This window comes from Drosophila melanogaster, chromosome 3R (genome assembly GCF_000001215.4).
Source record: "Drosophila melanogaster chromosome 3R".
NCBI lineage: Eukaryota > Metazoa > Arthropoda > Insecta > Diptera > Drosophilidae > Drosophila > Drosophila melanogaster.
In genome coordinates, this window is record NT_033777.3 from 10,793,816 (window position 1) to 10,818,955 (window position 25,140).

Genomic DNA, 25,140 nt, shown 5'->3' on the forward strand with positions numbered 1-25,140 from the left:
TTAGAGGCGTGTCTTATTTTTTTTTAATAGAACCTATTTAATAGCTGGCTAGCGAATGTATTCTTTGGGATTCAGTGCATCGACCCAAGGTGCACACCCAGCCCATAAATCTGTCAAGTGCGTTTAAAGTTTAGAGCCAAACTGGCAGCCATCCGCTCATCCGTAGTTGAATATGTTTAAATTGAGGAAAATTAAATGTTATGATTTACTCCCGGAAATCTTTCCGCTTGTTTGATAACAATAACATTTCAGATTAATACATATATTTTATTTAGATATAATTCAGCGTTTATACTTATACGTCGTATAATTTATTTTCTTTTGTTCGCCTCGGCGCTTTTGATGCGTTTTCGCATATGTTTGGGGATTACTCTGAAAACTTCGCAATCGATTTGCACTGGCATGGAATTCTGCCTCATTTTCAGCCACCTCAATTCCATGTCAGCGCTGGACTTCGCCTCGCCTGGATAATTAAGTTAATTTAAATATTAAAACTTGTTTACTAACTTAAACAATTTGGAAATGATTACTTACCAACGGTCTTGCTTCTCTGGGTTTTTGCATTTTTGTGTGCTTTGACCCCACTGACTAGCAAACTGTTTTCATCATCCGGAGTGGAATCATTACGAAGTGCATCCCCGCGCTGCAACTTCTGGCGCCTGGCGGCCAGATTGCTCTCCAAGCTGATGCCTTCCATTTTCCGGCTATGACCCTTTCGCTTTCGTGTGTGCATCCGATATGCGGTTTGTATCTTCTTGGCGGCCTCCTCCTCGATGAATCGTTCCAAGGACTCACTGATCGCATCGTTGCCAAAGGATGCCTTGGTGTCCAAAGTGGATGACTTGGTGCCAGCACTGGCCCGCCGCAATCTTCGCCTGGTAAGGAAGCCACGAGCTCCGGCCTGGATCTTCGTGGCCGCCGAAACAATTGTGGATTCCGTTTCAGTGGATGTCCCCATGGCATCCGCCATGGCCGTGTCTACGTCAAAGTCCTCGCTGCTGACCTTTTTCGGATCAAAGTAATCGGAATCCGTTTCAGACAACGAGTAGGCCATCATCTTTTTTCGAATGTTCTCCGAAGTCTCGTCGTCCAAACAAAAACTACTCGCACCCATACCATTAGCTCCGTTTTCCATATAACTCAGAGCATCATCGATGGTCACAGATCTGAATAGTCCTCGCGGATCATCTCCTGCGATGGTGTAGTGTCTCATCAAATGCACCCTTCCGGACTCCTCCTCATTGAGCAACTCCTTCTCTTGGTTATTTTCGGATACTGCATCACCAAAGACCACGGAATCGCTTTGAGCAGAGCTCTCTCTAGTTTCATCCCTCTGCAGCCGGTTGTATACGATGATATCTCCATCCTCGATGTCCAGGCTGGATTGCTCCTGCAGAGAACTAATTGGCCGGATCACGGGCTCATCGAAACTGGGATCTGTTGAAGAAATCCTTTCGTAGGACTTTGAGTCACGAAGCTGGGACATTTTTTCAATTACTTCTTCTGGCTTGGATAACTTAACAGTTGCCTTATCTATTGTATCTGCAGATAGTGTGTCCAGGCCCGCAGTTTCAGATATAGAAGAATCTGTATTCTCGACTTTTTGACTAGCATTATCCGATTCTGATTCACATTCGGAAACATTAACCAGTGAAGCGGATCTTTTTATACAAGGTTCCTCAATAACTTCTTCAAGAAGTTTCGCACTTGGAAACGGTCCTAGTCTAGAAGAATATTCAATCTCATTTTGCAGAAAATCATTGAGCAGTTCTTGAGTTGAGGCGATGTCCAGAGCTAAAGAAAATATAGTAATCTCACTTGAGCGATTGACAAACATTAAAATATTTTTCAAAACCTACACTGTACGAGCCCGCCAAAATCAGATTGCGATAGGAGAAGGGGATCCTCAACTGAATCGAACAGAGCTTCAGAAGCTTTCGCTAAACCTGCTAAACCAGAAGAGATTGCATTATCCTTTTCGGATGCATCGCCTAGACAGTCATCGATTATAGTACCAGGATTTAATTTAGATTCAAGCGAGCCATGCGATCTATCTACTGTTTCAACTGATTCTACTTGCGTGCTGGTGGTGAGCTCGGCTTTACTTGTGGTTGCAATTGTAGCTGGATCCGGATTGGTTTCCACCTCAACAGGTCCTTCAACGACTCCCTGGCTTGGTATTATGCGAGTTGACCCCACAAACCACTCGGACTTTGGTTGGATATTAGAAGTATCTTCTAAAGTATCTCCTGGATCTCCGATAGCTTCCTGAATTAAACTTCGTGATGGTGTTCCTGCAGTTGGATAGTTGGCGGTCTCTATGGCCGTTATGCGGGAACTGGTAATGGAATCAATGGAGCTATCCTCGAAATTTTCAAACTTTCTTCTTTCCATATATTGTCTGAACGCTCTTTGTATTATTAGAGCTGCATTTGACTTTTCTACGAGATCATCCTTTAATGGATGATTGGGACTTGCCTGAGATAGATTTGTCAGTTCAGTTTTCATTTCCTCTGACGGTTTTTCTATCTCTACTAATTTTTGTGCCTGTTCCAAAGGCTGTAAATCAATTTCATCAGGCGATTTTGTCGAACTCTTTGGATTAAAATTGGCATTTGAAAGGTTTTCTATTTCTTGGAATCCATCCGACTTTAATTCTTTTACCCTTTTAGGCTCCGCACTTAGTTGTGTCAAATTTATTGGTGGTGAAATTGTTTCTACAACCTGTTTTTCATCCCGGCGATTTTCTGTTGGCAATTTCGATGCATCCATGGGCTTTTCAACTTCTGCAGAAACACTTGCTAGTTCTTGAGACCCCTTCTTATGCATTTCATTTGTCTCTTTGTGTTTTTCAGTTAAGTCAGACAAAAGAATTGTATTTGATTCGGTTTCGGCTTCCCTTAGAACATCGTTAGGCTCTTCAGGTTGCACTTCCTTTATAATTTCTGGGTAATCAGCTACCTTTTGGTTGTGAATTGGGATTAAATTAACTTTATGTTCGTCATTAGAATTTAATTTATTCACTATTTCAGGTTCTGTGGGTAATTTTACCGAGTTAATCAAGCTCACTGAATCATCTTTCACTGGAATTCCAGCATCTTGATGTCTTTCTGATTGTAGTTTTAGATACCTTCTATAAGCCCTTTGAATCTTAAAAGCTGCATTATTTTGCTTTAGTTCTATGTTAACTAAAGATTGAGTTTTATTAGGTTCCGTGCGGATCCTATGAGAATATCGTATGAATGCCTTTTGAATAATGAGTGCGGCCATTTCTTGTTTTTGAGTCCTTTGTTTTGCCTTTTCAACGTATCTTCGATATGCTCTTTGAATTTTTCTTGCAGCAAGACTTTGTTTTGATTTTTGAGTGTCATAAGCTTTCTGCTTAAGGGTATTCCTAACCCACTTTTGAATAACTATTGCAGCTCTGTTTTGGTTTTCGAAATCTGATTCATTGCCAGGCTCACTTTTTAAAGAAGACCTATTCTTGAACCGTTTGTAAGCTCTTTCTATGATTTCCACAGATCTTGTGATATTCAAAATGTCTGTTTTATAAGCTGTCTCAAATTCATTAATTGAATTTGTAGGAGATTTTGGTTTTTCTACATTACTTTCATTCAGATTTAGTTCTAAGCCTTGTCCTTGACTGTTAAATTCATAAGTCATCTCATTTTCATTATCGAGTTCCAATATGGTTTGTAGTTTAGTTCCGCCGGTTTGCTGATATTCAGGATCGCCTTCTGAAACTTCAATAATTTCAATTTCCTCCTCGTTAGAATCGATATCTGATTCCGATTGAGTAGCTTCAATAGCTTTTACTTCTTTCTGAGCATTTTTATTTGATTGACTTTGAAATCTTTTCGGTATCTTGTATTTGGGTTTTCCATCATCCGAATCGAATGACACAAAAAATGAAACTGAATTCTTTGGTTTTGGTTTTACACTTTCCACTATTTCCTTGGGAGTATAGTAGCTTGGAGTTCTTTCTGAGATAATCATAGGTTCTTCTACAACAGAAGCTACTTCTTTCGCCGAATTCGGTCTTTTGGTTTCAATCGGAGCTGGAGGGACAAACAAATCCCTTTCAGCGGTGATCTTGGGCTCCACATATATATCATACCAGGCGCCATCGTCGTTGGGAGTCTTGAATGACTTGAGCTGCAACTCAGCTATGGGTGTGGGCACAAGTCGTCCAGATGTTAGGGTGCCAATATCTTTATCTCTTACACTAGGGCTAGATAACTTCTTGGTGGTGGTCTTTTCAATCTCAATATGGTTAGTAGGTAAATTTTGGGTGCCAATTAATTGATTAGATACAAGCAATGGAGAGTTTTTCTGCTAATTTAAAAACAAATTTAAAACGATTTCGATTCTGAACTCTTACCAGTAATTACTTCGGATTTTTGGGGTGAGTCGTCATCGGGCTTTAACTTCAGAGCTATGACAACAAATATTCATTAAAAGGTATTATAATTTTTTCCTGGTTGTTAACTTACTATCCTTATCCTTTATATCGGGAGAGACACTTTTGGTAGCTGCCGTTTCGGTTTTACCAGGTTTTGATGGATCATCATTACCTTTAAGCCCAACGTCCACAACATCAGTGGTCTCAATTGTTTTTTTAGATATTGGTTCTACTTCTGCAATTAACATTTATTTAGTAAAAAATTAAATTTAATGGCTGTATTCTACTTGTGTGATCTCTACTATCTTCGCCTTCGATCTCTTTGCTTGTTGTATTGTTAGGTTTATTAGATGTTTCAGATTCACCTTCGTTAACGAAAATAATGTTTTAATATTAAGTAATTTTAAAATCTATAACGTATATTTACTGTGTTTTTCAGCAGACAAGTTGTATGGTTCTCCCGTTTCCTTGTCGGTACTAAGTTCAGCTTGTATGTCCTCCAATTCCTGTGAACTGGGTTTCTTTTCTAACGGGCTATTAACAGATTCGCCCTTATTTATATCAGGTAAGTCCACTAGGATAAAAATATTAAATTATAATCATAGCATAATAATTGTAATGTAATTTACTTACCAACTGCAATGGCAGCTTTCCCCTTGGACATTTCCTCATCGACTTTTTGGGATACTTGTATAAGATCTCGCATAAGATCGGTGTTTTTATCAAGTAAAGTTGACTTCTCTTTTTCTGATGAAGGTTTTTCATCCTGTGAAGTTGAATTTTCTTTTTCTGATGAAGGTCTTTCATTAAGTGATGTTGATTTTTCTTTTTCTGATGAAGGGTTTTCATCAAGTGATGTTGACTTTTCTGTTCCTGATGAAGGTTTTTCATCAAGTGATGTTGACTCTTTTTCTGGTGAAGGATTTTCAACAAGTGAAGTTGAATTTTCTTTTTCTGATGAAGGTCTTTCATTAAGTGATGTTGATTTTTCTTTTTCTGATGAAGGGTTTTCATCAAGTGATGTTGACTTTTCTTTTTCTGATGAAGGTTTTCCATCAAGTGAAGTTGACTTTTCTTTTTCAGACGAAGGTTTTTCATCAAGTGAAGTTGACTTTTCTGTTTCTGATGAAGGTTTTTCATCCTGTGAAGTTGAATTTTCTTTTTCTGATGAAGGTCTTTCATTAAGTGATGTTGATTTTTCTTTTTCTGATGAAGGGTTTTCATCAAGTGAAGTTGACTTTTCTGTTCCTGATGAAGGTTTTTCATCAAGTGATGTTGACTCTTTTTCTGGTGAAGGATTTTCAACAAGTGAAGTTGAATTTTCTTTTTCTGATGAAGGTCTTTCATTAAGTGATGTTGATTTTTCTTTTTCTGATGAAGGTTTTTCATCAAGTGAAGTTGACTTTTCTTTTTCTGATGAAGATTTTTCATCAAGTGAAGTTGACTTTTCTGTTCCTGATGAAGGTTTTTCATCAAGTGATGTTGACTCTTTTTCTGGTGAAGGTTTTTCATCAAGTGAAGTTGAATTTTCTTTTTCTGATGAAGGGGTTTCATCAAGTGAAGTTGACTTTTCTTTTTCTGATGAAGGTTTTTCATCAAGTGAAGTTGACTTTTCTTTTTCTGATGAAGATTTTTCATCAAGTGATGTTGACTTTTCTGTTCCTGATGAAGGTTTTTCATCAAGTGATGTTGACTCTTTTTCTGGTAAGGGGTTTTCATCAAGTGAAGTTGAATTTTCTTTTTCTGATGAAGGCAGGTTTTCAAGTAAAGTTGACCGGTCGTTTTCTGCTAAGTATATATGGATTTTGATTGAACTGTTGAATTGTAAACAAATACTATTATATTAAATTACCTGTGATATCAATAATTTCTTCAACAGCTCTGTTTTCGTCTTGAAAAATAAAATAAAACCATCTTATTTCATAATCTATGTCAACGAAAAATGTATACGTATGTACCTCCTGCATCCTCTAAAGATTCCTTCGATTTTCCTGAAATTTTGCGATCTTCAGCGTGCAAAGACTCCGATTTGGTTGGACTAGTTTTTTCCTCCGATTGTTCAAATACAGTTTTCAATTGCCCAATCTCACCTTCTAGTTTCATATTTTCGACTTGATCAGAGTCCAGATTGGTTGAAGCCATTTCTTCTCGATTTTCAACATGTTTCGTTTCAGATTCCCTAATTGATATATCACCTACATTTAGATATATAAATATAAGAATGTGTTATTCCAAGAACTATATTAAAAGTTAGTTACCATCAATAACAGAGAGTTCTGCGCTAGCTGCTGTGTTCTGAATATCATTATCATCTATTCCTTTTAAGTTAAAAAACAATATTGTTAAGTTATTATTCTTCATTTGTTCGAACTAGAGATTCACTTACCTGAGGATGTAACAGAAATGTGAGAAGCCAATAAATGTTTTTCGTTTTTCAAATCAGTTTTTTCAGTAATGTCATCAACATTTTGTGATTCATTGTTATTTTCTTCGGAATTAGTTTTACTGAAAAGGCTGTTTTTATCGTTTTTATCTGTAGACAACAATCCCTTAGTTTCTAAACTTTCGGGTTCTATTGGAGTGACTTCCTCTTGTGTCAGCATTTTTATTTTATCCTTTAAGTTTTCTAGTTCTTTTGGGGAGTCATCAGATTGAGGTTTATCTTAAAATTGCACAAGAAAGGGATAAAAATAATTATCAAATATTTAATAAGTTTACGTACCCGTTTCTTCAACATTTTCTTTAATGTTTTGTTTGGACAAATCAGTTTCGGAATGTATTATATCTTCAAGGACCTCTTTCGTTGTCTCTAATTCATCAATTGATTTTGATTCTTTCTTTGCTTCTATAAATGTTTGTTTTGTGTGATTAATATTTTACAATATTTTTTAACTTACCTGGCATCTTTGAATCCTCTGCTAAGCTTGAAGTACTATCTTTAACAATTTTATCTTCAGATGGTAAATCCTCCATTCGTTCTTGTTTATTTTCCGATACTAATGTAAAATGTGTTGGTCAATATAAGAAATATAAATCATTTTAATATTTACCAGTTTTAAGCACTTTGCTCAACGTTATTTCATGATTTGATAACTCAACGGTTTCATCTAATGGCTCTTCTTTATTCATCTCTAATTTTTCAGTGCTGCCGGAAACTTCATCATCTTTTGTATTTGGTGTTGTTTTCGGCACATCTTCCACTTTAGGTATTATTTCCGGTTTTCTATCCAACTCCAGTGTCTGGTCATTGTTTATCTTAAGTTGTTCCTGATCAATTGGGCTTTCGGCAATCAACACATTCTGAGAATCCGAATTCAATTGAACATTGTCTTCATATTCAATACTTCTCTTTTCTCTAATCTTTTCATGTGTGTCTGAAGACTGTATCATCTCATTTGAATCTATATCTTGCTTTGCTGCAGCTGCTTCAAAATTTATGTCGACTATAGTTTCAGCAGATGTTTCTAAATAGGTGTTTCTAAATGTAATTTAAATTATGTATTAAATTATTATCTTGCGTACCTTGCTCACAACCTTCTAGATTATGATTAATAAGAATGCTTTTCAAGCTATCTACTTCTACGTTGGGGATACTTTTAGGCTCTTCGGTAACAGATATCCCTTCAGTTAGATCATCAGCTAAATATATAGTTAGAACTTATTAAATCTTGATTACAAATGTAATAAGTGTACATACCTTTAGAATCATTGGGACTTGCGGATGAATCTTCCAAAATGTCTTCAACATGCTCAATTTCAATTGAAACTGTGGGAGTAATTTTATTTTTAAGTGAAATTTCCTGTAATTGGCTTTTAGAATTTTGAATTTTAGGCAGCGGAATTATTTCATCTTCTTTTTCGACATTTCTCGCATTATTAGATGAAGCGATAGCTGATTCCACAATATTTTCTTGTACATCTTCACTTTCTTTTTTCTCAGTGTTTCTATGCAATGCGCTGTCTTCTTCGCGATTTTCTCTAAGAAGATCACTGCTTGAGTCTTCAGCTTTAATTGCATCATCTAAGTCGTTTGCAAGTGGTTTATCTTTAGAGTCCACATGAGTTTCCTGTTCTGCGTCCAAGCTTTTATTCGATTTTAATTGATCCTCGCTTGCCGACTTATAGTCTTTACTTTTATTTTCAGCTTTCACCTCGACTTGAGATAGCGTTTCCAGATCTAGACTTGTTTTATTATCAACTATAAGTTCCGATTCAGAATCTTGAATAGTTTTCTTCTCATCAGTAATGTGCTCTTCAAGTTTAGCCGGTTGATGCTCGTTCACCTCTAACTCAACATCGATTTCTTTTGATTCGTTATTTAAATCCTTGATGTTTTGCAAATCAGGTTTGCAAATCATGCTTTCAATTAGGGCGCCGCTAAGAATTTCTGAAAAATTGTTACGTTTTATTAGATTACAACACGAAAATAAATAGTAACTTCTTCCTAAAGAATGAAATTTAATGGGAAAACATTAGCATAATTACCACTTTTCCGTAAATTTATCGACTTTTGTTCGCCCTTAATGGTTTCCGCAAAATACTCCTTCCTAAGGCCGGCATCAACGTTACTGTTCTCCACTTCTTCGTCCTCGTGAATTATTTTTTGATGGACTCGTTCCTCGAAGTTCGCCATTCCCAGTTCGGTGGATTCCGTTGAGAGCAGTGCGGTGGAAACGGATGTGTAGGATCCCGTCTCGGAGGCATTGTCATTGAGTTCCTCGGCTTGATCTGTCCCGATGGATGTGGTTCTTTTGGCCTTATGTCGTGCCACCATTCGCCGGTAGGCTCTTTGGATTATGATGGCTGCTGTTGCTAAGGATACTGGGCCATGTTTCAATCGATTTTGTTCCTGCTTCTTTTTCAAATATATGCGATAATGTCGTTGAATGACGACAACGGCTTTCATATAGTCGGCAGCTTTGGGTTTAGCATCGGCTTTTTGTGCGTCACGTGAATTTTTAAGTTCTGCCACTCGCTTTTTGGCCAAATAGCGACGCACCTGCCGTTGAATCAGGAGAATAGCTGCCACATAGTCCACGCTATTGCATTTATCCTTATCGCGACCTATTTTCCGCTCGTTGAGATATCGTCGAAAATGCCTTTGAATGATGACGACCGATTGTATGTAGCTAATTCTGCTGGAAAATTCTCGCTGATCGGCTTCGGCTAATTTGTTGTCTGTATATACGGATGCAGTGTTTTCCACATCCTTTCTATTCGCACTCAGTACTCGACCACACTCACAGGTTACTTTCGTTGCAGGAGCTAGGTGTTCTTTGTCCTTCAATGACTTTTCATAGGACGAGTACTTGCTGTACTCAATTCGACCCGACTTTTCCTTGGACATCCGCTGAAAGTACTCCTGTGCAAATATGTATATATTGTCCGGTTTTTCTCTCAAAACTGCTTTTATAAACTGTTTAATGAGGTCGGTGAGTTTTTCTGGTATTATATTAAACACCATGGACAGAGGAACTTGCTGACGTATGCGGTTTTTCATGATGGTTTCGTAAGTTTGTACCGGTTCGTATTTTCGCACCGATTGATGTGATTTTTCACCGACAATCATGTTGAAAAAGCTGGCCGAAAAGCCATACAAGTCAGCCGGCTTTTCACGTAACACCTCCTTGGTATAGACCTTCATTAGGTCCCGCAGTCCCTCGGGAACTCTTGGTAAACTCGCAGTCGTCATTTTGGTAACTCAGGCACCTTGCATGGGAAAATGTTGAATCAATACTGACCAACGAAGGTGTCCGAATGTCAATGGAAACCTCGATGGCTGGCAGTTGCCATGTCAACACCCTGGGTGCCAAAACATATCACCAGCTGACGTCGCTCCAACTTGTTGCGCCGACAAGGAATTATAAATGAAGTATAGGGTTTATTCTTGGATTCTATATATATATATATATATATATGATCAGTAATGACCCTTAATAACTGGAGTGTGACGCGGATTCTTACCAATAAATATTTTAAGATGTTATTACCTGAACCAAAAATGGTATATAGTGACATATTCACATACAAAACCACATAACGTAGAGTAAACATATTGAAAAGCCGCATACGTAAACAATAAGTGACCACCATGCTAATGTGGATCAAATAACAAAAATATCCACTCTGCATTTTGACACCCCCATACTGTATGCCATCTGCGCAGTATGCATTCTAATAAACAAATTCTTTGACAGCGGCACTTAGCCATTCTTGTAAACAAATCTTAAAGTCTGCCTGCTCTCTCTGAGGCTTCTCCTCCACTTAAGAATCCAAAAGCAATGCTCTCCCAAAAACACTAACATATTCTTTAAGCAAGCACAGAGGCTTCTCCTCATTTTCACTTTCATTTGATTTTTAGTCTTAAGCTGAACGTTAATCAATAAACAACAAAATCGATCCCGAAATTTTGATTCGTTTTATTTTGGCAAAACTTAATTTTCAGCGTTGGTCTTAGTTCATATTCGGAACGGTCCATTTAATAGACTCAAAACTATTTATTGCAACCATTTATTTGCAATTGGCGCAGTCGATGTGATCAGTGTTAAAGTTCCTTGATGCGGTAACCAGATTTGCCAATTCCTGTGTTCTTTTTGTTCTCTGACAAAAGTACCACGCTAACGGGCACCCACGTGACGGTTAATATCGCTTTAAGTTTTTAATTAAACCTCGACAATAAAGTGAAACCGAAAAATCACAATTTGCCTAAACAAACCTGAATTTATTATCAGGAAGACGCTATTGAATTTGTGAGAGGCTGTAAATCCAATTGGTTACCTCAAAGACCCACGAAAAAGCTATAGTGCAACCCTTGTGAAAATCAAAACCTATCTTAAAAAAAAAAAAAAAAAAATATAAATAATAAATTAATAAGCGAAAATTAAAACGTATTAAAAGTAAGAATAATAAATAAATAAGTGAAAATTCTATATGATAAAAATTAAAAATAAGAATAATAAATAAAAAGACAACATTTTAAATTAAACAATATTAAAAAAATATAAAAATATTAAAAACTATATTAAAAAAAAAAAAAAAAAAAACAAAAAAAAAATACACGATAATAATAATATAATAACTAAATAATAATAATAATAAAAAAAAAAAATAAATAAAAAAAATAAATAAATAATCCAAAAATCAAAAATGGCTCAAGAACCAGCAATTGTGCCACCACTATCAGACAGCAACATGACCCAGGTTGCCTACCAGATTGGCAATGTGGAGAAATTCAACGGTGATCCAGGCTCACTATACACCTTTGTGAGTCGAATTGATTACATACTGGCTCTTTATGCTACCGGAGATGAACGCCAACAGCAGATCATATTTGGGCATATTGAACGCAGCATCAGCGGAGAAGTTATGCGCTGCATTGGAGCCTATGACATGTACACCTGGCAGCAGCTTAGAAGACAATTGGTACTCAACTATAAACCCCAGACCCCTAACCACGTTCTTTTAGAAGAGTTTCGAAAGACCCCATTTCGAGGCAATGTACGAGCATTCCTGGAAGAAGCAGAAAGCCGCAGACAAACACTTACTAGTAAGCTTGAATTAGAGCAAGATCTTGAAGAAAAGACTTTTTATTTGAAATTAATAAAATCCAGTATAGAATCACTAATTGAAAAATTACCTACACACATTTATTTAAGAATAAATAACCACAACATACCAGATTTGCGATCACTTATAAACCTTTTACAAGAGAAGGGCATGTACGAACAAATAAATCATACAAGTACACATGTCCAAAAACAAAATTTCTCTGATAAGCCACAAAAGTCCTTTAATCAAAATACTAATCAGTCTAACAATATCAGAAAATATCCAACACCTTTCCTACATTATAATTCACCAATACCATATCAAGCTCCACAAATTTATCAAACACCACCAACTAATAACCCACTTTATCGTCATCCAATACCCTACCACCCTAATCCAAACAATGTTTTCCAACCAAGCCAACAAAACAATGCTTTTCAACCAAATCAACGTACAAACTTTACATCTCGACCAATTTTTAACACCAATCGAAACAATGCATTCGATCAGAATAGGTTCGGACAACAACCCCAATATCAAAATCAACAATCAACACAAAATTCAAGTTCCTATGTACCCAATCGACCAATAAAACGATTAAGACCAGCTAATAGTGGACAGACTGGGATGAGTGTTGACGAAACATTATATCAAGAGGACGCTTTTTATCAGCAGTGTGTTCCATATGACTATTTTTATTATCCAACTTACGACCATTCAGACTATTATCCAGAAAATCAATATCAAATTGACGAAAACAACCAAAATTTACAAAGAACACAACAGTTACAGCAGATTAATACAGACGAGACAAACAATGACAACCAAGAACCCAATGTTGAACAGGCCGAAAATTTTCAGCCACAAGCCTTGGAAAACCCCAATATATAACAATTAAATACAAAGAAAATAATTTGAAATGCCTTATTGATACCGGATCAACAGTTAACATGACATCTAAAAATATATTTGATTTACCAATCCAGAATACTAGTACTTTTATTCATACCAGCAATGGACCGCTCATTGTCAACAAAAGTATAATCATACCTTCAAAGATTTTGTTCCCAACAACAAATGAATTTTTATTGCACCCTTTCTCTGAGAATTACGATCTTTTATTAGGAAGAAAACTTTTAGCAGAAGCAAAAGCAACAATAAGTTACCGCGATCAAGAGGTAACTCTTTACAACAACAAATACAAATTAATAGAAGGAATAGCAACACATGAACAGAGTCATTTTCAAATTGTAAATATGATACCTGACACCATGCTCAGACAGCCAAATAAAATTTCACCCATTTTAGAATCAGACCTATACAGATTGGAACATTTAAATAATGAAGAAAAACAAAGATTGTGCGCACTCCTGCAGCAATACCATGACATACAGTACCATGAAGGTGATAAGTTGACATTTACTAATCAAACCAAACATACTATCAATACAAAGCACAATCTACCACTTTACTCTAAATACAGTTACCCACAGGCTTATGAACAGGAGGTCGAAAGCCAAATACAAGATATGCTAAATCAAGGTATTATACGTACCAGTAATTCACCTTACAATAGCCCCATCTGGGTGGTTCCAAAGAAACAAGATGCATCAGGCAAACAGAAATTTAGAATTGTAATAGACTACCGAAAATTAAATGAAATAACAGTAGGAGACAGACACCCAATCCCAAACATGGACGAAATCTTGGGAAAATTGGGCAGATGTAATTACTTCACAACTATAGACTTGGCAAAGGGTTTCCACCAGATCGAAATGGATCCAGAATCAGTTTCAAAGACAGCCTTTTCTACCAAGCACGGTCATTATGAATATTTGCGCATGCCATTCGGATTAAAAAACGCGCCAGCCACCTTTCAACGGTGCATGAATGATATTTTAAGACCACTCTTAAACAAACACTGTCTTGTGTATTTGGACGACATAATTGTATTCTCGACATCCCTTGATGAACACCTGCAATCGCTCGGACTAGTTTTCGAAAAATTAGCAAAAGCCAACCTTAAATTACAGCTTGACAAATGTGAGTTTCTCAAGCAAGAAACCACATTTTTAGGACATGTTCTAACACCAGATGGAATAAAACCAAACCCTGAAAAAATTGAAGCCATTCAAAAATATCCAATTCCCACTAAACCAAAAGAAATAAAAGCTTTTCTTGGACTGACAGGATATTATCGTAAATTTATTCCAAACTTTGCAGACATAGCCAAACCCATGACTAAGTGTTTAAAAAAGAACATGAAAATTGACACTACCAACCCAGAATATGACTCTGCATTTAAAAAATTAAAATATCTAATATCAGAAGACCCAATTCTTAAAGTACCCGACTTTACAAAGAAATTCACTTTAACCACAGACGCAAGTGATGTCGCTTTGGGGGCAGTACTGTCACAAGATGGACACCCACTTAGCTACATTAGCCGAACACTTAATGAACACGAAATAAATTACAGCACAATTGAAAAAGAACTCTTAGCAATTGTATGGGCGACAAAGACTTTTCGACACTACCTACTTGGAAGACACTTTGAAATATCCAGTGACCATCAACCATTGAGCTGGTTGTACCGTATGAAAGACCCAAATTCAAAACTGACCCGATGGAGAGTAAAATTATCCGAATTCGATTTTGATATAAAATATATAAAAGGAAAAGAAAATTGCGTGGCGGATGCTCTGTCCAGAATAAAACTTGAGGAGACATATTTGAGCGAACAAACCCAACATAGTGCAGAAGAGGACAATAGTGATTTAATTTTTATTACAGAAAGACCTCTAAATACATTTAACAGACAAGTTATATTTTCAAAAGGACCACCAGACATTAAAGTTACGAAATATTTCAAAAAACACATCACCCAAATATTTTACGACATTATGACCAGGGAAAAAGCCGAACAATATTTGATAGACCATTTTTGTGGTAAGAAAAGTGCGTTGTATATTGAGAGTGACGCTGATTTCGAAGTCATTCAAGCCGCACATAAATTAGCCATAAACACCAAATATACAAAAATCCTGCGTAGCACGATTTTGTTAAAAAACATAACCACTTATGCGGAATTTAAGGAATTGATCTTGACTGCTCATGAAAAACTTCTACACCCAGGCATACAGAAAACTACTAAACTTTTCGGAGAAACTTACTATTTCCCTAATAGCCAGCTACTTATTCAGAATATAATAAATGAGTGCAGTATTTGCAATCTGGCAAAAACAGAGCACCGAAATACAGACATGCCAATGAAAACCACACCCAAACCAGAACATTGCCGCGAAAAATTCATGATAGACATTTACTCATCCGAAGGCAAACATTACGTTAGTTGCATAGACATTTATTCGAAATTTGCCACATTAGAAGAAATAAAAACAAAAGACTGGATAGAATGCAAAAACGCGCTTATGCGCATATTCAACCAGCTTGGCAAGCCAAAGTTACTAAAGGCGGACAGAGACGGCGCATTTTCCAGTTTAGCCCTCAAGAGATGGCTGGAGAGTGAGGAAGTCGAATTGCAGCTTAACACAACAAAAACTGGTGTGGCGGACATAGAAAGACTACATAAAACAATTAATGAAAAGATTCGCATAATCAAAACATCCGATGACGAAGAAACCAAATTGAGCAAAATGGAAACAGTACTTAACATATACAATCATAAAACCAAACACGACACCACTGGACAGACCCCTGCACACATATTTCTCTACGCTGGACAACCAATATTAGATACCCAACAAAACAAAGAAAACAAAATAAACAAAATAAATAATGACAGAGTGGAGTACGAAGTCGACACAAGATACAGAAAAGGTCCACTACAGAAAGGCAAATTAGAAAATCCTTTTAAGCCAACAAAAAATGTGGAGCAGACTGACTCTGATCATTATAAAATTACTAATAGAAATAGAATTACTCACTACCACAAAACACAATTCAAAAAACGAAAGAAAAATAATCAGCTCTCAATTTCACAGGCACCTGGCATTTGATAACATTGCTGCTGATGCTGATCACAACAGTTCATGGACAACAAATTGAAATTAATAATATTGACACAAACCACGGATATCTCCTTTTTTCTGATAAACCAGTCCAGATACCATCATCCTTTGAACATCATTGCTTGAGAATCAATTTAACTGAAATAGACACCATAGCTGATTATTTTGAGCAAAGACTACGTACCGACTACCATGCACCCCAGGTCAAATTTTTATACAACAAAATGAGAAGAGAACTAGCTGGAATAGCCTTGCGACATAGAAATAAACGGGGACTTATTAACATTGTAGGTTCAGTTTTTAAATACCTATTTGGCACACTTGACGAAAATGATCGAGTGGATATACAGAGGAAACTTGAAACAAACGCCCATAACTCGGTAAATTTACATGAACTCAATGACGCTATTCAATTAATAAATGACGGAATGCAAAAGATACAGAATTATGAAAACAACAGCAACATCATTAACAGTCTTTTATATGAACTCATGCAGTTTACAGAATACATAGAAGATGTGGAAATGGGAATGCAGCTTTCCAGACTCGGTCTATTTAATCCCAAACTACTAAACTACGATAAACTTGAGAATGTAAACAGCCAAAATATTTTAAACATTAAAACATCCACTTGGATTAATTACAATGATAACCAATTATTAATCATATCTCACATACCTATTAACTTTTCATTAATAAATACAGTAAAAATAATCCCTTACCCAGACTCGAACGGCTATCAGCTAGAATACACAGACACACAATCATATTTTGAAAGAGAAAATAAAGTTTACAATAACGAAAATAAAGAAATAAACAATGAGTGTGTCACCAACATTATTAAACATTTAAAACCAATTTGTAATTTTGAGTCAATCCACACAGATGAAATAATAAAATACATAGAACCAAACACAATTGTAACCTGGAATTTAACCCAAACAAGTCTCAAACAAAATTGTCAAAATTCAAATAATAATATAAAAATAAAAGGAAACAAAATGATAAAAGTAACCCAATGTAAAATAGAAATCAATAGCATAATTTTAAGTGAAAATCTCTTTAAACCAGAAATAGATTTGACACCATTATACACACCACTTAACATAACAAAAATAAAAACTGTTAAACACAACGACATTAATGAAATGATTTCACAAAATAATATTACACTTTACATATTTATGACTACTGTCATCATTATACTTATTTTATTGTACTTATATTTAAGATACGTATCATTTAACCCATTCATGATGCTGTATGCAAAACTAAAATTAAGAAAAAATCAAAATCAAAACACAGCACAACAAATAGAAATGGAAGACGTTCCATTACCCCTACTATATCCATCAATCCCAGCCCAAGTATAGGCTTCTCTTTAAGGGAAGGGAAGTGACATATTCACATACAAAACCACATAACGTAGAGTAAACATATTGAAAAGCCGCATACGTAAACAATAAGTGACCACCATGCTAATGTGGATCAAATAACAAAAATATCCACTCTGCATTTTGACACCCCCATACTGTATGCCATCTGCGCAGTATGCATTCTAATAAACAAATTCTTTGACAGCGGCACTTAGCCATTCTTGTAAACAAATCTTAAAGTCTGCCTGCTCTCTCTGAGGCTTCTCCTCCACTTAAGAATCCAAAAGCAATGCTCTCCCAAAAACACTAACATATTCTTTAAGCAAGCACAGAGGCTTCTCCTCATTTTCACTTTCATTTGATTTTTAGTCTTAAGCTGAACGTTAATCAATAAACAACAAAATCGATCCCGAAATTTTGATTCGTTTTATTTTGGCAAAACTTAATTTTCAGCGTTGGTCTTAGTTCATATTCGGAACGGTCCATTTAATAGACTCAAAACTATTTATTGCAACCATTTATTTGCAATTATATAAATACAGTTTAATTTATCGGGCGAGTGTTGTTATATTTTTCAGCTGAACCAAATTGTCATAATTAGCTGATACTTTTGACTCAACTGGAAAATACATAACCGCCCCATAATCAACAATTTATTTTCAACAACTAATTGAGATCCTCTGGTGATTCTACAATTCTGCAAATTATGGGAACGTCTTCGATGTGTGTGATGTCATTATCGGAGGGCTTCAAGGTCTCGGAAATTAGGTCGTTTTTGAATTTCTTCCAGTCGCAAGCTTTACGATAGTGGGCAAAAAGGGCTTCCCTGGATGGAACCATGACGCCCACATACAACAGTCTGCGCTCCCAAACATTGCCGGGATTTTGTTTCTTTTCCAGCAGGAAAAATCTGGGAAGTATCAGGCATTGAACCGTGCTCCTTGCCATTATCACGCGATTTTCCATTTTCTCGCCCAAGCCGAAAATGCCTCCAAATGTTATGGTACCCACATCGATGAAATGGCTTTCAAATGTGGGTGTCTGCAAAAAAAATGCCAGAATGGTGTAATATATTCAGAATAGAGTTCACCTTATATTTAAGGAACACTTTTCATGTACTAATTTCCCTAAAGGAACTTACGCATGAACCACTGCTCGAGGAAAAACTAGATAGGGATGACGAAAAAATAGAACTCCCATCGTAATCCAATTCCGCAGTATTATTCAAAGCAGGACCAAAACGAAAGGATTGCTTAAACTCCACGTCAGTGTAGTCTGAGCCCGATGAGTATGATTCGATATCACTTTCATTCTCATACATTTCCCAAAAATCCTCAAATACATCTTCACTGATCAACCTATTTTCACTGTGAGAAAATACGGACATCGTTGACTTTCGAATCGAGCGGCGCCAAGTGAAACGCGATTTCTGTGGCGGCGATTTGATCATGCCGCATCTTTTTTCTATATCTCTTAGATCCATTTTTCGCATCTGTATATTAGTTAAATTAATATTTACATCAAATAAAAAACGAAAGAAACTACAAATCAAGCAATAACACAGCGGGTTTCGGATAGAATATACCCAAATAATTGCAGTTACTTATATTTAAAAATGAGCTTACCTTGCGGTTGAGAGCACTTTTTTGCGCATCTCCCGTGGAACTGGAACTCGTACTTGCCACAAGATCAAGAATATCTATTTTTGACTGATCTTCGTTGGTACTTTGCGAGGAAAATGTTGATCTCACGGCTTTTCTAAACATTTTGGACACATCGCCTTCCGACGCCGGCAAAAGATCATATACCTTTTTACCCCTTTTCATAGTAACCTAGAATAGGAGTAAAGGTTTTAAGTAGAAATCAAAGGTTTTCGAATTTGCTGACCTTTATATTCAGACACTGGAGTATCAGACATTCTCCACTGAGCACGAAGTGGACATTGGTCATGGATCCTATATCCTCACAGAATATGGTATCCAGTGGATCGAATTGCTTCAGCCTCCCATATCGGCAAGCTTCCACGATCTACAGAAATGCATTGTTTATAAATGCGGAGGTTTCGATATTAGATTGTAAATATTTTTATGATTGTTAAGAAATGAATGTTGATCAAGAAATGCTTTGAAATTTATAAAAATGCATATTTTTGAAGGTTTATAGGTAGGACTTAATATTCTTTGTCCTTATAATGAGTGAAATGGTTGGTAATGTGACATAATGTTTCTAAGAACTCTGTAGAGTGAAGTAGAGTAGTAAAAGTAGAGTAGAAGCTCTTCTACGATTTTTTACCTGATCGTCATCGAGAAAGTCAAAGTAGTCCAGTGCCTTGAGGGCCCGCTTCTTCTCCTCCCAAATCTTGGTCATGTAGGCCCCAAGAATCGGTGCAAAATCATAGTCGAACAGGACGAGCAGTTCGCAGTAGGCTGCAAAGTGAATCGTTCAATAGTTGCTGGCGAACTGGCGAATTGGCGACTCCCATCGAATCGGGGCACATGAAATCCATGGAGCTGGGGCCAAGTACTGCTGGTGCTGGTGGCGTGCAGCTGTTTTGTATTTATTTTCTTTTTTTTTTTAAGATTGCCAGCACGAGGTGTAACAGGCACAACAGCCGAAAAATCAAGCCAATGCGCCAAAGGAAGGCGGGTGTTGTTTTGGGCCAACCTATATATTTGACTGAATAGTTTATACTACTGAATACGAATACCTGGCGGATTCGTGACGGTCTCGGGCGGGGGGTATTTTGTTATTCATTTTGATTGAATCGAATTAGGACTTAACGTTGTTTATTGCTGATTAAATTGGTGGGTACAGGCAATCGCAAATGAAGCAACAAAACCAAACAAAATCCCAATAAACACAATCGTACAAATCGCGTGCTGGCCCTATGTATTTCCCATTTATTCCGACATGAGCCGCAAATAGTGCAGTTTGCCTAATTCACTTTCTTATCATACTTAAGTGTGATTTAATTGGAAGAGATAAGAATGTTAGCTATGCTGGTGCTAGCTCTCAGAATGAAGAATATAATTAAAAGTTTTTAAATATGACTACTATCCAATAAGACAGTTAATAACTCACTTGCTGCTCTGAAGGTGTGAGTTCGCTTGATACCCTCTAAGAGCTCCACATCACCCATCATATCTCCAGCACCAAGGAAGCCCATGACCACTCCTTCTCCCTTCTATCAAGCCAAGAGTTAGGATCATGTAATTATACACGTCAGCCATTTCAGCCATTACCTGGTTTTTTTCGTTTTTAATCATATGTACTTCACCTGTTAGTACAAAAAACACGGTTATAGGAGCATCCGATTGCCTTATGATAATGCGACCAGCATCCACGGGCATCAAACGGACCACAGGAACTAGTCGAGCTCGAATTTTCTAAAGAAACCCAAAGTCAGTTGCTAGTCACATCATACAAAAAAGGTACTTCACTGGACTGAAGCCTGCCAAGCATGTCAACTTAGCAAACAGTTTACATAATTTCATTCTTTCCGGAATTGTTCGAATCACGTGCGGCGTTCGAATCAAAGATTTATCCTGTCATAAAGTAAGTAATTATTCGTTTGTTACATATATTTTAAATAATTATGTTATACCGCTGCAGTTAGGAATCCCGATTTGGATTTTGTGCGCACTCTGGCAGATAAATTCTTCATGACGTTTGAAGTTATTCGTGGATCATCTTCGTTTTCTCGCCAGGGATCATTTAGGCTCATCAGGCGAACCACTTTTTTAAACAAGGCCTTAAGCGATTGAATTCTCTTAGTATCTGCAGTGTTCTTTGTACGCCGTTGCATTTTAACTTTGCAACGAAAAAATAGGAACAAAAATATAAAAAAATAAATACGAAAAAAATGGCTGTTTTATTTATTTTTGTGTGACATAATATATCAAAATTAATTTTGAAATACCCAGTATCGGGCTCTAAGACCTTTTATTATATAATTTTCCGATTTGTTATAATTATTTGAAATTTTTTTAAATGACCGTTACAAATTTCCCTAACCGTTTCACCAGAGATGCCGTTTTTAAACGCGCGCCACAAAGGGGAAATTTTAAAACAGCTGTCCCGCTGGCGCTTCACTTTGAATGGCAAACGGGAAATTTCAGTTTGGTTGCCGTGGAGATCGCGAACAAAAAAGTCTGTTTTAAATTAGTCGCTTGTATTAGCATTTGATAGATAGAACTCCCGGACGTGGAATGGATGCCAGTGTAGTGGAGAATGCTCCTAATCAAAAGGAGGTAGATGGCAAAGTAAGTTCATCTATTTTTGGTGCATTTCCCATTGATGAGCAACCGAAAACTTTCTCTTTTTCTGTAGATGGCTACAACGGAGGAGTCCGAAAAGCCATCGAACAGCATTGGACTGCTGCCCATTATGATATTTCTGGCGGCGACAGTGGCCACGGCCGTGGTGGTGGAGGTGCTGCCCCATGCCAGCAGAGTCTTCCCCTGGAAGTTAGCAGATTCTTCAGCGGATCAGCTGCAGCCACCGCCCACATATGCGATCTTTGGTCGCAGTCCCACGGAGGAGCACCTGGTGCATGTGGTCAATGTGCTGCACAAGTTTGGCTATAAAAGAGTGGGAGTTAACGATAGCTGGAATCTCTTGTGGGCCCACGACTATCCATTTCTTTCGTTCGCCAATCTCAAGAATCTCGGACAGCATCAGGTGGTGAACCATTACCCAGGCTGCGGTTACCTAACTAACAAGGTGGACCTATGCACCACCCAGTTGCCCTTTCTACCGCGTGCCTTTCGATTGCCAGCGGAACGGGAGGAGTTCCTGGACTACGCCAGGGAGAATCCCCAGGCACTGTTCGTCCAGAAGCACAACGAGCATCGGCACATTAAGGTGCGCGCTCCCGCTGACATTGCCTTCGGATCGAACGACTCCTTTGTCCAGGAATTCGTGCAGCGACCCTATCTGGTGGATGGCCACAAGTTCGACATCGGCGTCTATGTAGTCATTACCTCGGTTAATCCTTTGCGAGTCTACATCTACACGGGCGACGTTCTGTTCCGGTATTGCCCGGTGAAATACCATCCCTTCGATGCCGAGAATGTGGACAAGTACATTGTGGGGGATGACTATTTACCCACCTGGGAGGTTCCTTCGCTGCGCAAGTACTACAATCGCTTTGGCGGCAGCATGCGCACCGTTTTTGAAGCCTATGTCCGAGATCAGGGCAAGGATCCCGCCCAGATTTGGCCTCAAGTGGAGCACATAGTACGCACCACGATTGCGGCCAAGGAGAAGGACATCGTTAACATACTGCGATCCTACAGGACTCACAACTTTTTCGATCTGATGCGATTCGATTTGTTTATTGACGAGGATCTGAAAGTTTTTCTCATGGAGGCCAACATGTCTCCCAATCTTTCTTCTGCCCATTTCAAGCCCAACTCGCTGTTGTACGAGCAAGTTCTATACAGCGTGTTTAATTTGGTTGGCATAAGGCCACTTACATCAACAAGTGGCGCATTGTAAGTAATATTGATATTATTAAATCCAACGTAATTTAAAATGTATTTACTTTAAGGCTCGGCGAAAGCAGCGAGATGATCACAACCGATAAAAACCTGTCCACCGACTTGAATAAATGCGCTGCACACGATTGCGACAAGTCCTGCAACAAGGAGGAGTGCGATCTTTGCCTGCAATGCCTCAGTGGCTCGGAGTACAAGATGCTGCAACAGGCTCATCAGGAGCATCTGCATCGCGTGGACATGAAGCGCATTTTCCCTAAGCCCATTGTACGTAGTATGTTCAAGAAACTTAGAAATCATTAACTAATATCCTTACTTTATGCAGCGCGATCCAATGAGATTCGATGTTATGGCGGAAACTGCAAACATGTCAAAGAAAAACGCATGGATGACCCGCTGGTTCCACAACAAATGCCAATTTGATGCTGTCTGGTGCAATTAGATCAATTTAATTATCTTCTTATGTAAATACTTACTGTGACATGGTAACCTCTTATGCTCAGCATTAGTTAATTGGCCACCGATACTTAGTTCTTAATAGGTAAAATATCATATGGGCTTAATGTTGTAAATGGCCATTTAGTCATTAGCATTCAATTGGAATGGAAACCATCTAGACACTTTGGCAATGAAACATGTACAAATACAAAACCGTCCTTAAATTATTTTAAATTCTTAGCGCTTTTAAATTGTTTAAGCCTCCATTTCTAGTAAAGATTTAAAATTGACCATGAAAGGTTAATATATTGTATACCTAATCTTACAAAGGGAACTATTATAATAAAAATCTCCTTCTCACTTTATTAGGCTCTACACAATCAACAAGTATGTATGTTACAAAATTACAAGTATTTTCGCAAATAGCATCATTGAACAAGGTTTAAACTATTACGATCATTTAGTGTATTAAGTACCATGTGTCTCTAATTTCGTTTGCCGAATAACTTACTGCTAATGGTCAAACCCGTTCGTTGCGGCAGGTCATTGTCCATTTCATCCGGGTCCAGAGGGCCCGAACCGAGCTGCAGTTGTCGCCAGCGTCCTCGACCATGGGTACCTCTACCCATACCAGCAGTATCGACTGTGGCGACAGAGCGGTGGAAAACAGAACGCTCGTTCAAGAGATGCCGGCTCATTGGTGCAGTGCCTGTGCGATGGAATGGCGTACACTTATTGCAAACCGATAAGACGCGAGATATGTCAATGTCAACATAAACATAAGCAGAGGAATAAATACACATGGGCAGTGGCAATCAATGCCGCTGTGCTCGCAGAGAATCGCGACCTCGTCGCAACCCGGGCCATAATCGGAGCTACACGAGGAAATGTCAGGTTTGATAAAATATTGGCCGGCACACATTCTTACTCAGAGTGGAGAGCCGAAGAGCTCGACCAGCTCATTCCAGTCCAGCTCAGTCCACTCCAGACCGCAGAATAGATGGATGGATGGACGGAGCTGGACTTGGACTTGGACTGTAGTCCCCATCCCCCATCCCCATGTCCACATCCAGAGTCGCTGAGCTGATCGGAGCTGAGCTTTTTGTCGAAATGGAGATGAAGACGGCGACGAAGACGCTTTGTCGGCAATTACTTGTGGCGGTGTGAAGCGATGGATTTATTGCCCCAACAGCTAATCAACCAGCTGAATTTATCGCTGACTTCATTCGACATTTAGAGGCTCCATACGCGGTGCATTAGTTGTGATTGCGCCATGGGAAAATACAAGGAATAAAGAAAAAAAAAAAAAAAAAACAAAAACAGTAACAAAAGAAACCAAATAGGCAGAAGAAAAGGGACACTGATCGACTGATAGGTGCAAATTGCTGTTTGATAAAAAAGTGATTCCCCCGAGTCCAAATCAGTGCAATGGGTATCGGGTTCTGGAAAGCCCCCTCTATCCCCTCCTAATTTACGTGTACTTCGGGTACTTGAAAGACATTGGAGCTTCCGTTTAACGGTTAGATGCCCCATCCCCCCCACACACACACACACCATTGAATCCTCTGTGGAATACCAGGCGTAAACAACTTTTTCTCGGTTTTAGGCTGCGGTGCCATCGTTCCGTAATTAATAGCGGCTCATGCGTGGCAATTTAAATAGCCGCTAATTGTAACCACCGTCAAACAAAACCAGTTAAAATGCCAGGAAATGGCCACCGTGCAGAAGGCAGCGCCACATAAGCCATATACCCATACCCATTGCCATGTAGATGGCCAGAAGCAGCTGCCGCTCGCACTCCTCTGAAATTTGTAATTTTGCTCTTAATGCCGGCGCATATTTCATTT

General features: G+C 37.9%; 3 protein-coding genes across 7 annotated transcripts, besides 1 other annotated feature; 1 reads left to right on the forward strand and 2 right to left on the reverse strand.

The window, feature by feature from the left end:
- Positions 1 to 242: 242 nt before the first annotated feature.
- On the reverse strand, positions 243 to 10,140 carry CG14692 (uncharacterized protein). Its single transcript, NM_141762.6, has 18 exons — positions 8,888 to 10,140; positions 8,100 to 8,789; positions 7,925 to 8,041; positions 7,453 to 7,866; positions 7,300 to 7,398; positions 7,125 to 7,247; positions 6,789 to 7,064; positions 6,661 to 6,720; positions 6,361 to 6,597; positions 6,255 to 6,293; positions 5,036 to 6,187; positions 4,830 to 4,976; positions 4,690 to 4,767; positions 4,494 to 4,637; positions 4,382 to 4,435; positions 1,860 to 4,166; positions 535 to 1,794; positions 243 to 463 (listed from the first exon to the last, which is right to left on the reverse strand). Exons 1-18 carry the CDS (start codon positions 10,092 to 10,094, stop codon positions 312 to 314), a joined length of 8,556 nt encoding a protein of 2,851 aa, NP_650019.6. The 5' UTR covers positions 10,095 to 10,140; the 3' UTR covers positions 243 to 311.
- A 272-nt stretch (positions 10,141 to 10,412) lies between these two features.
- Positions 10,413 to 17,887: a mobile genetic element.
- On the reverse strand, positions 17,766 to 21,232 carry CG14693 (uncharacterized protein). Of its 5 annotated transcripts, none has more exons than NM_001275538.1 (9): positions 20,962 to 21,232; positions 20,798 to 20,902; positions 20,600 to 20,743; positions 20,439 to 20,541; positions 19,650 to 19,783; positions 19,245 to 19,385; positions 18,983 to 19,189; positions 18,499 to 18,849; positions 17,766 to 18,398 (listed from the first exon to the last, which is right to left on the reverse strand). In NM_001275538.1, the coding sequence occupies exons 1-9, from the start codon at positions 21,160 to 21,162 to the stop codon at positions 18,024 to 18,026; spliced, it is 1,761 nt and encodes a 586-aa protein (NP_001262467.1). In that variant the 5' UTR covers positions 21,163 to 21,232; the 3' UTR covers positions 17,766 to 18,023. The 5 variants fall into 5 exon arrangements, with proteins under 5 accessions (NP_001262467.1, NP_001287277.1, NP_650020.2 ...); NM_001300348.1 differs by having other exon boundaries at positions 19,650 to 19,889; NM_141763.3 differs by lacking the exon at positions 18,499 to 18,849.
- Positions 21,233 to 21,472: 240 nt separating this feature from the next.
- Positions 21,473 to 23,675, forward strand: TTLL15 (Tubulin tyrosine ligase-like 15). The gene is made up of 4 exons (NM_141764.4): positions 21,473 to 21,619; positions 21,687 to 22,852; positions 22,909 to 23,122; positions 23,181 to 23,675. Exons 1-4 carry the CDS (start codon positions 21,566 to 21,568, stop codon positions 23,295 to 23,297), a joined length of 1,551 nt encoding a protein of 516 aa, NP_650021.1. The 5' UTR covers positions 21,473 to 21,565; the 3' UTR covers positions 23,298 to 23,675.
- Positions 23,676 to 25,140: the final 1,465 nt, after the last annotated feature.

What these genes read in the sequence shown, in the direction of transcription:
- CG14692 (NM_141762.6), bottom strand. Translation starts at nt 10,094, where the DNA reads ATGACGACTGCGAGTTTACCAAGAGTTCCCGAGGGACTGCGGGACCTA. An exon ending in ATCTTTAGAGGATGCAGGAG is followed by an intron (nt 6,294 to 6,360) that starts GTACATACGTAT and finishes TTATTTTTCAAG; the next exon opens with ACGAAAACAGAGCTGTTGAA. An exon ending in CTTGTCTGCTGAAAAACACA is followed by an intron (nt 4,768 to 4,829) that starts GTAAATATACGT and finishes TCGTTAACGAAG; the next exon opens with GTGAATCTGAAACATCTAAT.
- CG14693 (NM_001275538.1), bottom strand. Translation starts at nt 21,162, where the DNA reads ATGCAACGGCGTACAAAGAACACTGCAGATACTAAGAGAATTCAATCG. An exon ending in TTAAAAACGAAAAAAACCAG is followed by an intron (nt 20,542 to 20,599) that starts GTAATGGCTGAA and finishes TTGGCTTGATAG; the next exon opens with AAGGGAGAAGGAGTGGTCAT. An exon ending in CCTCGAGCAGTGGTTCATGC is followed by an intron (nt 18,399 to 18,498) that starts GTAAGTTCCTTT and finishes TTTTTTTTGCAG; the next exon opens with ACACCCACATTTGAAAGCCA.
- TTLL15 (NM_141764.4), top strand. Translation starts at nt 21,566, where the DNA reads ATGGATGCCAGTGTAGTGGAGAATGCTCCTAATCAAAAGGAGGTAGAT. An exon ending in AAAAGGAGGTAGATGGCAAA is followed by an intron (nt 21,620 to 21,686) that starts GTAAGTTCATCT and finishes CTTTTTCTGTAG; the next exon opens with ATGGCTACAACGGAGGAGTC. An exon ending in GCATTTTCCCTAAGCCCATT is followed by an intron (nt 23,123 to 23,180) that starts GTACGTAGTATG and finishes TACTTTATGCAG; the next exon opens with CGCGATCCAATGAGATTCGA.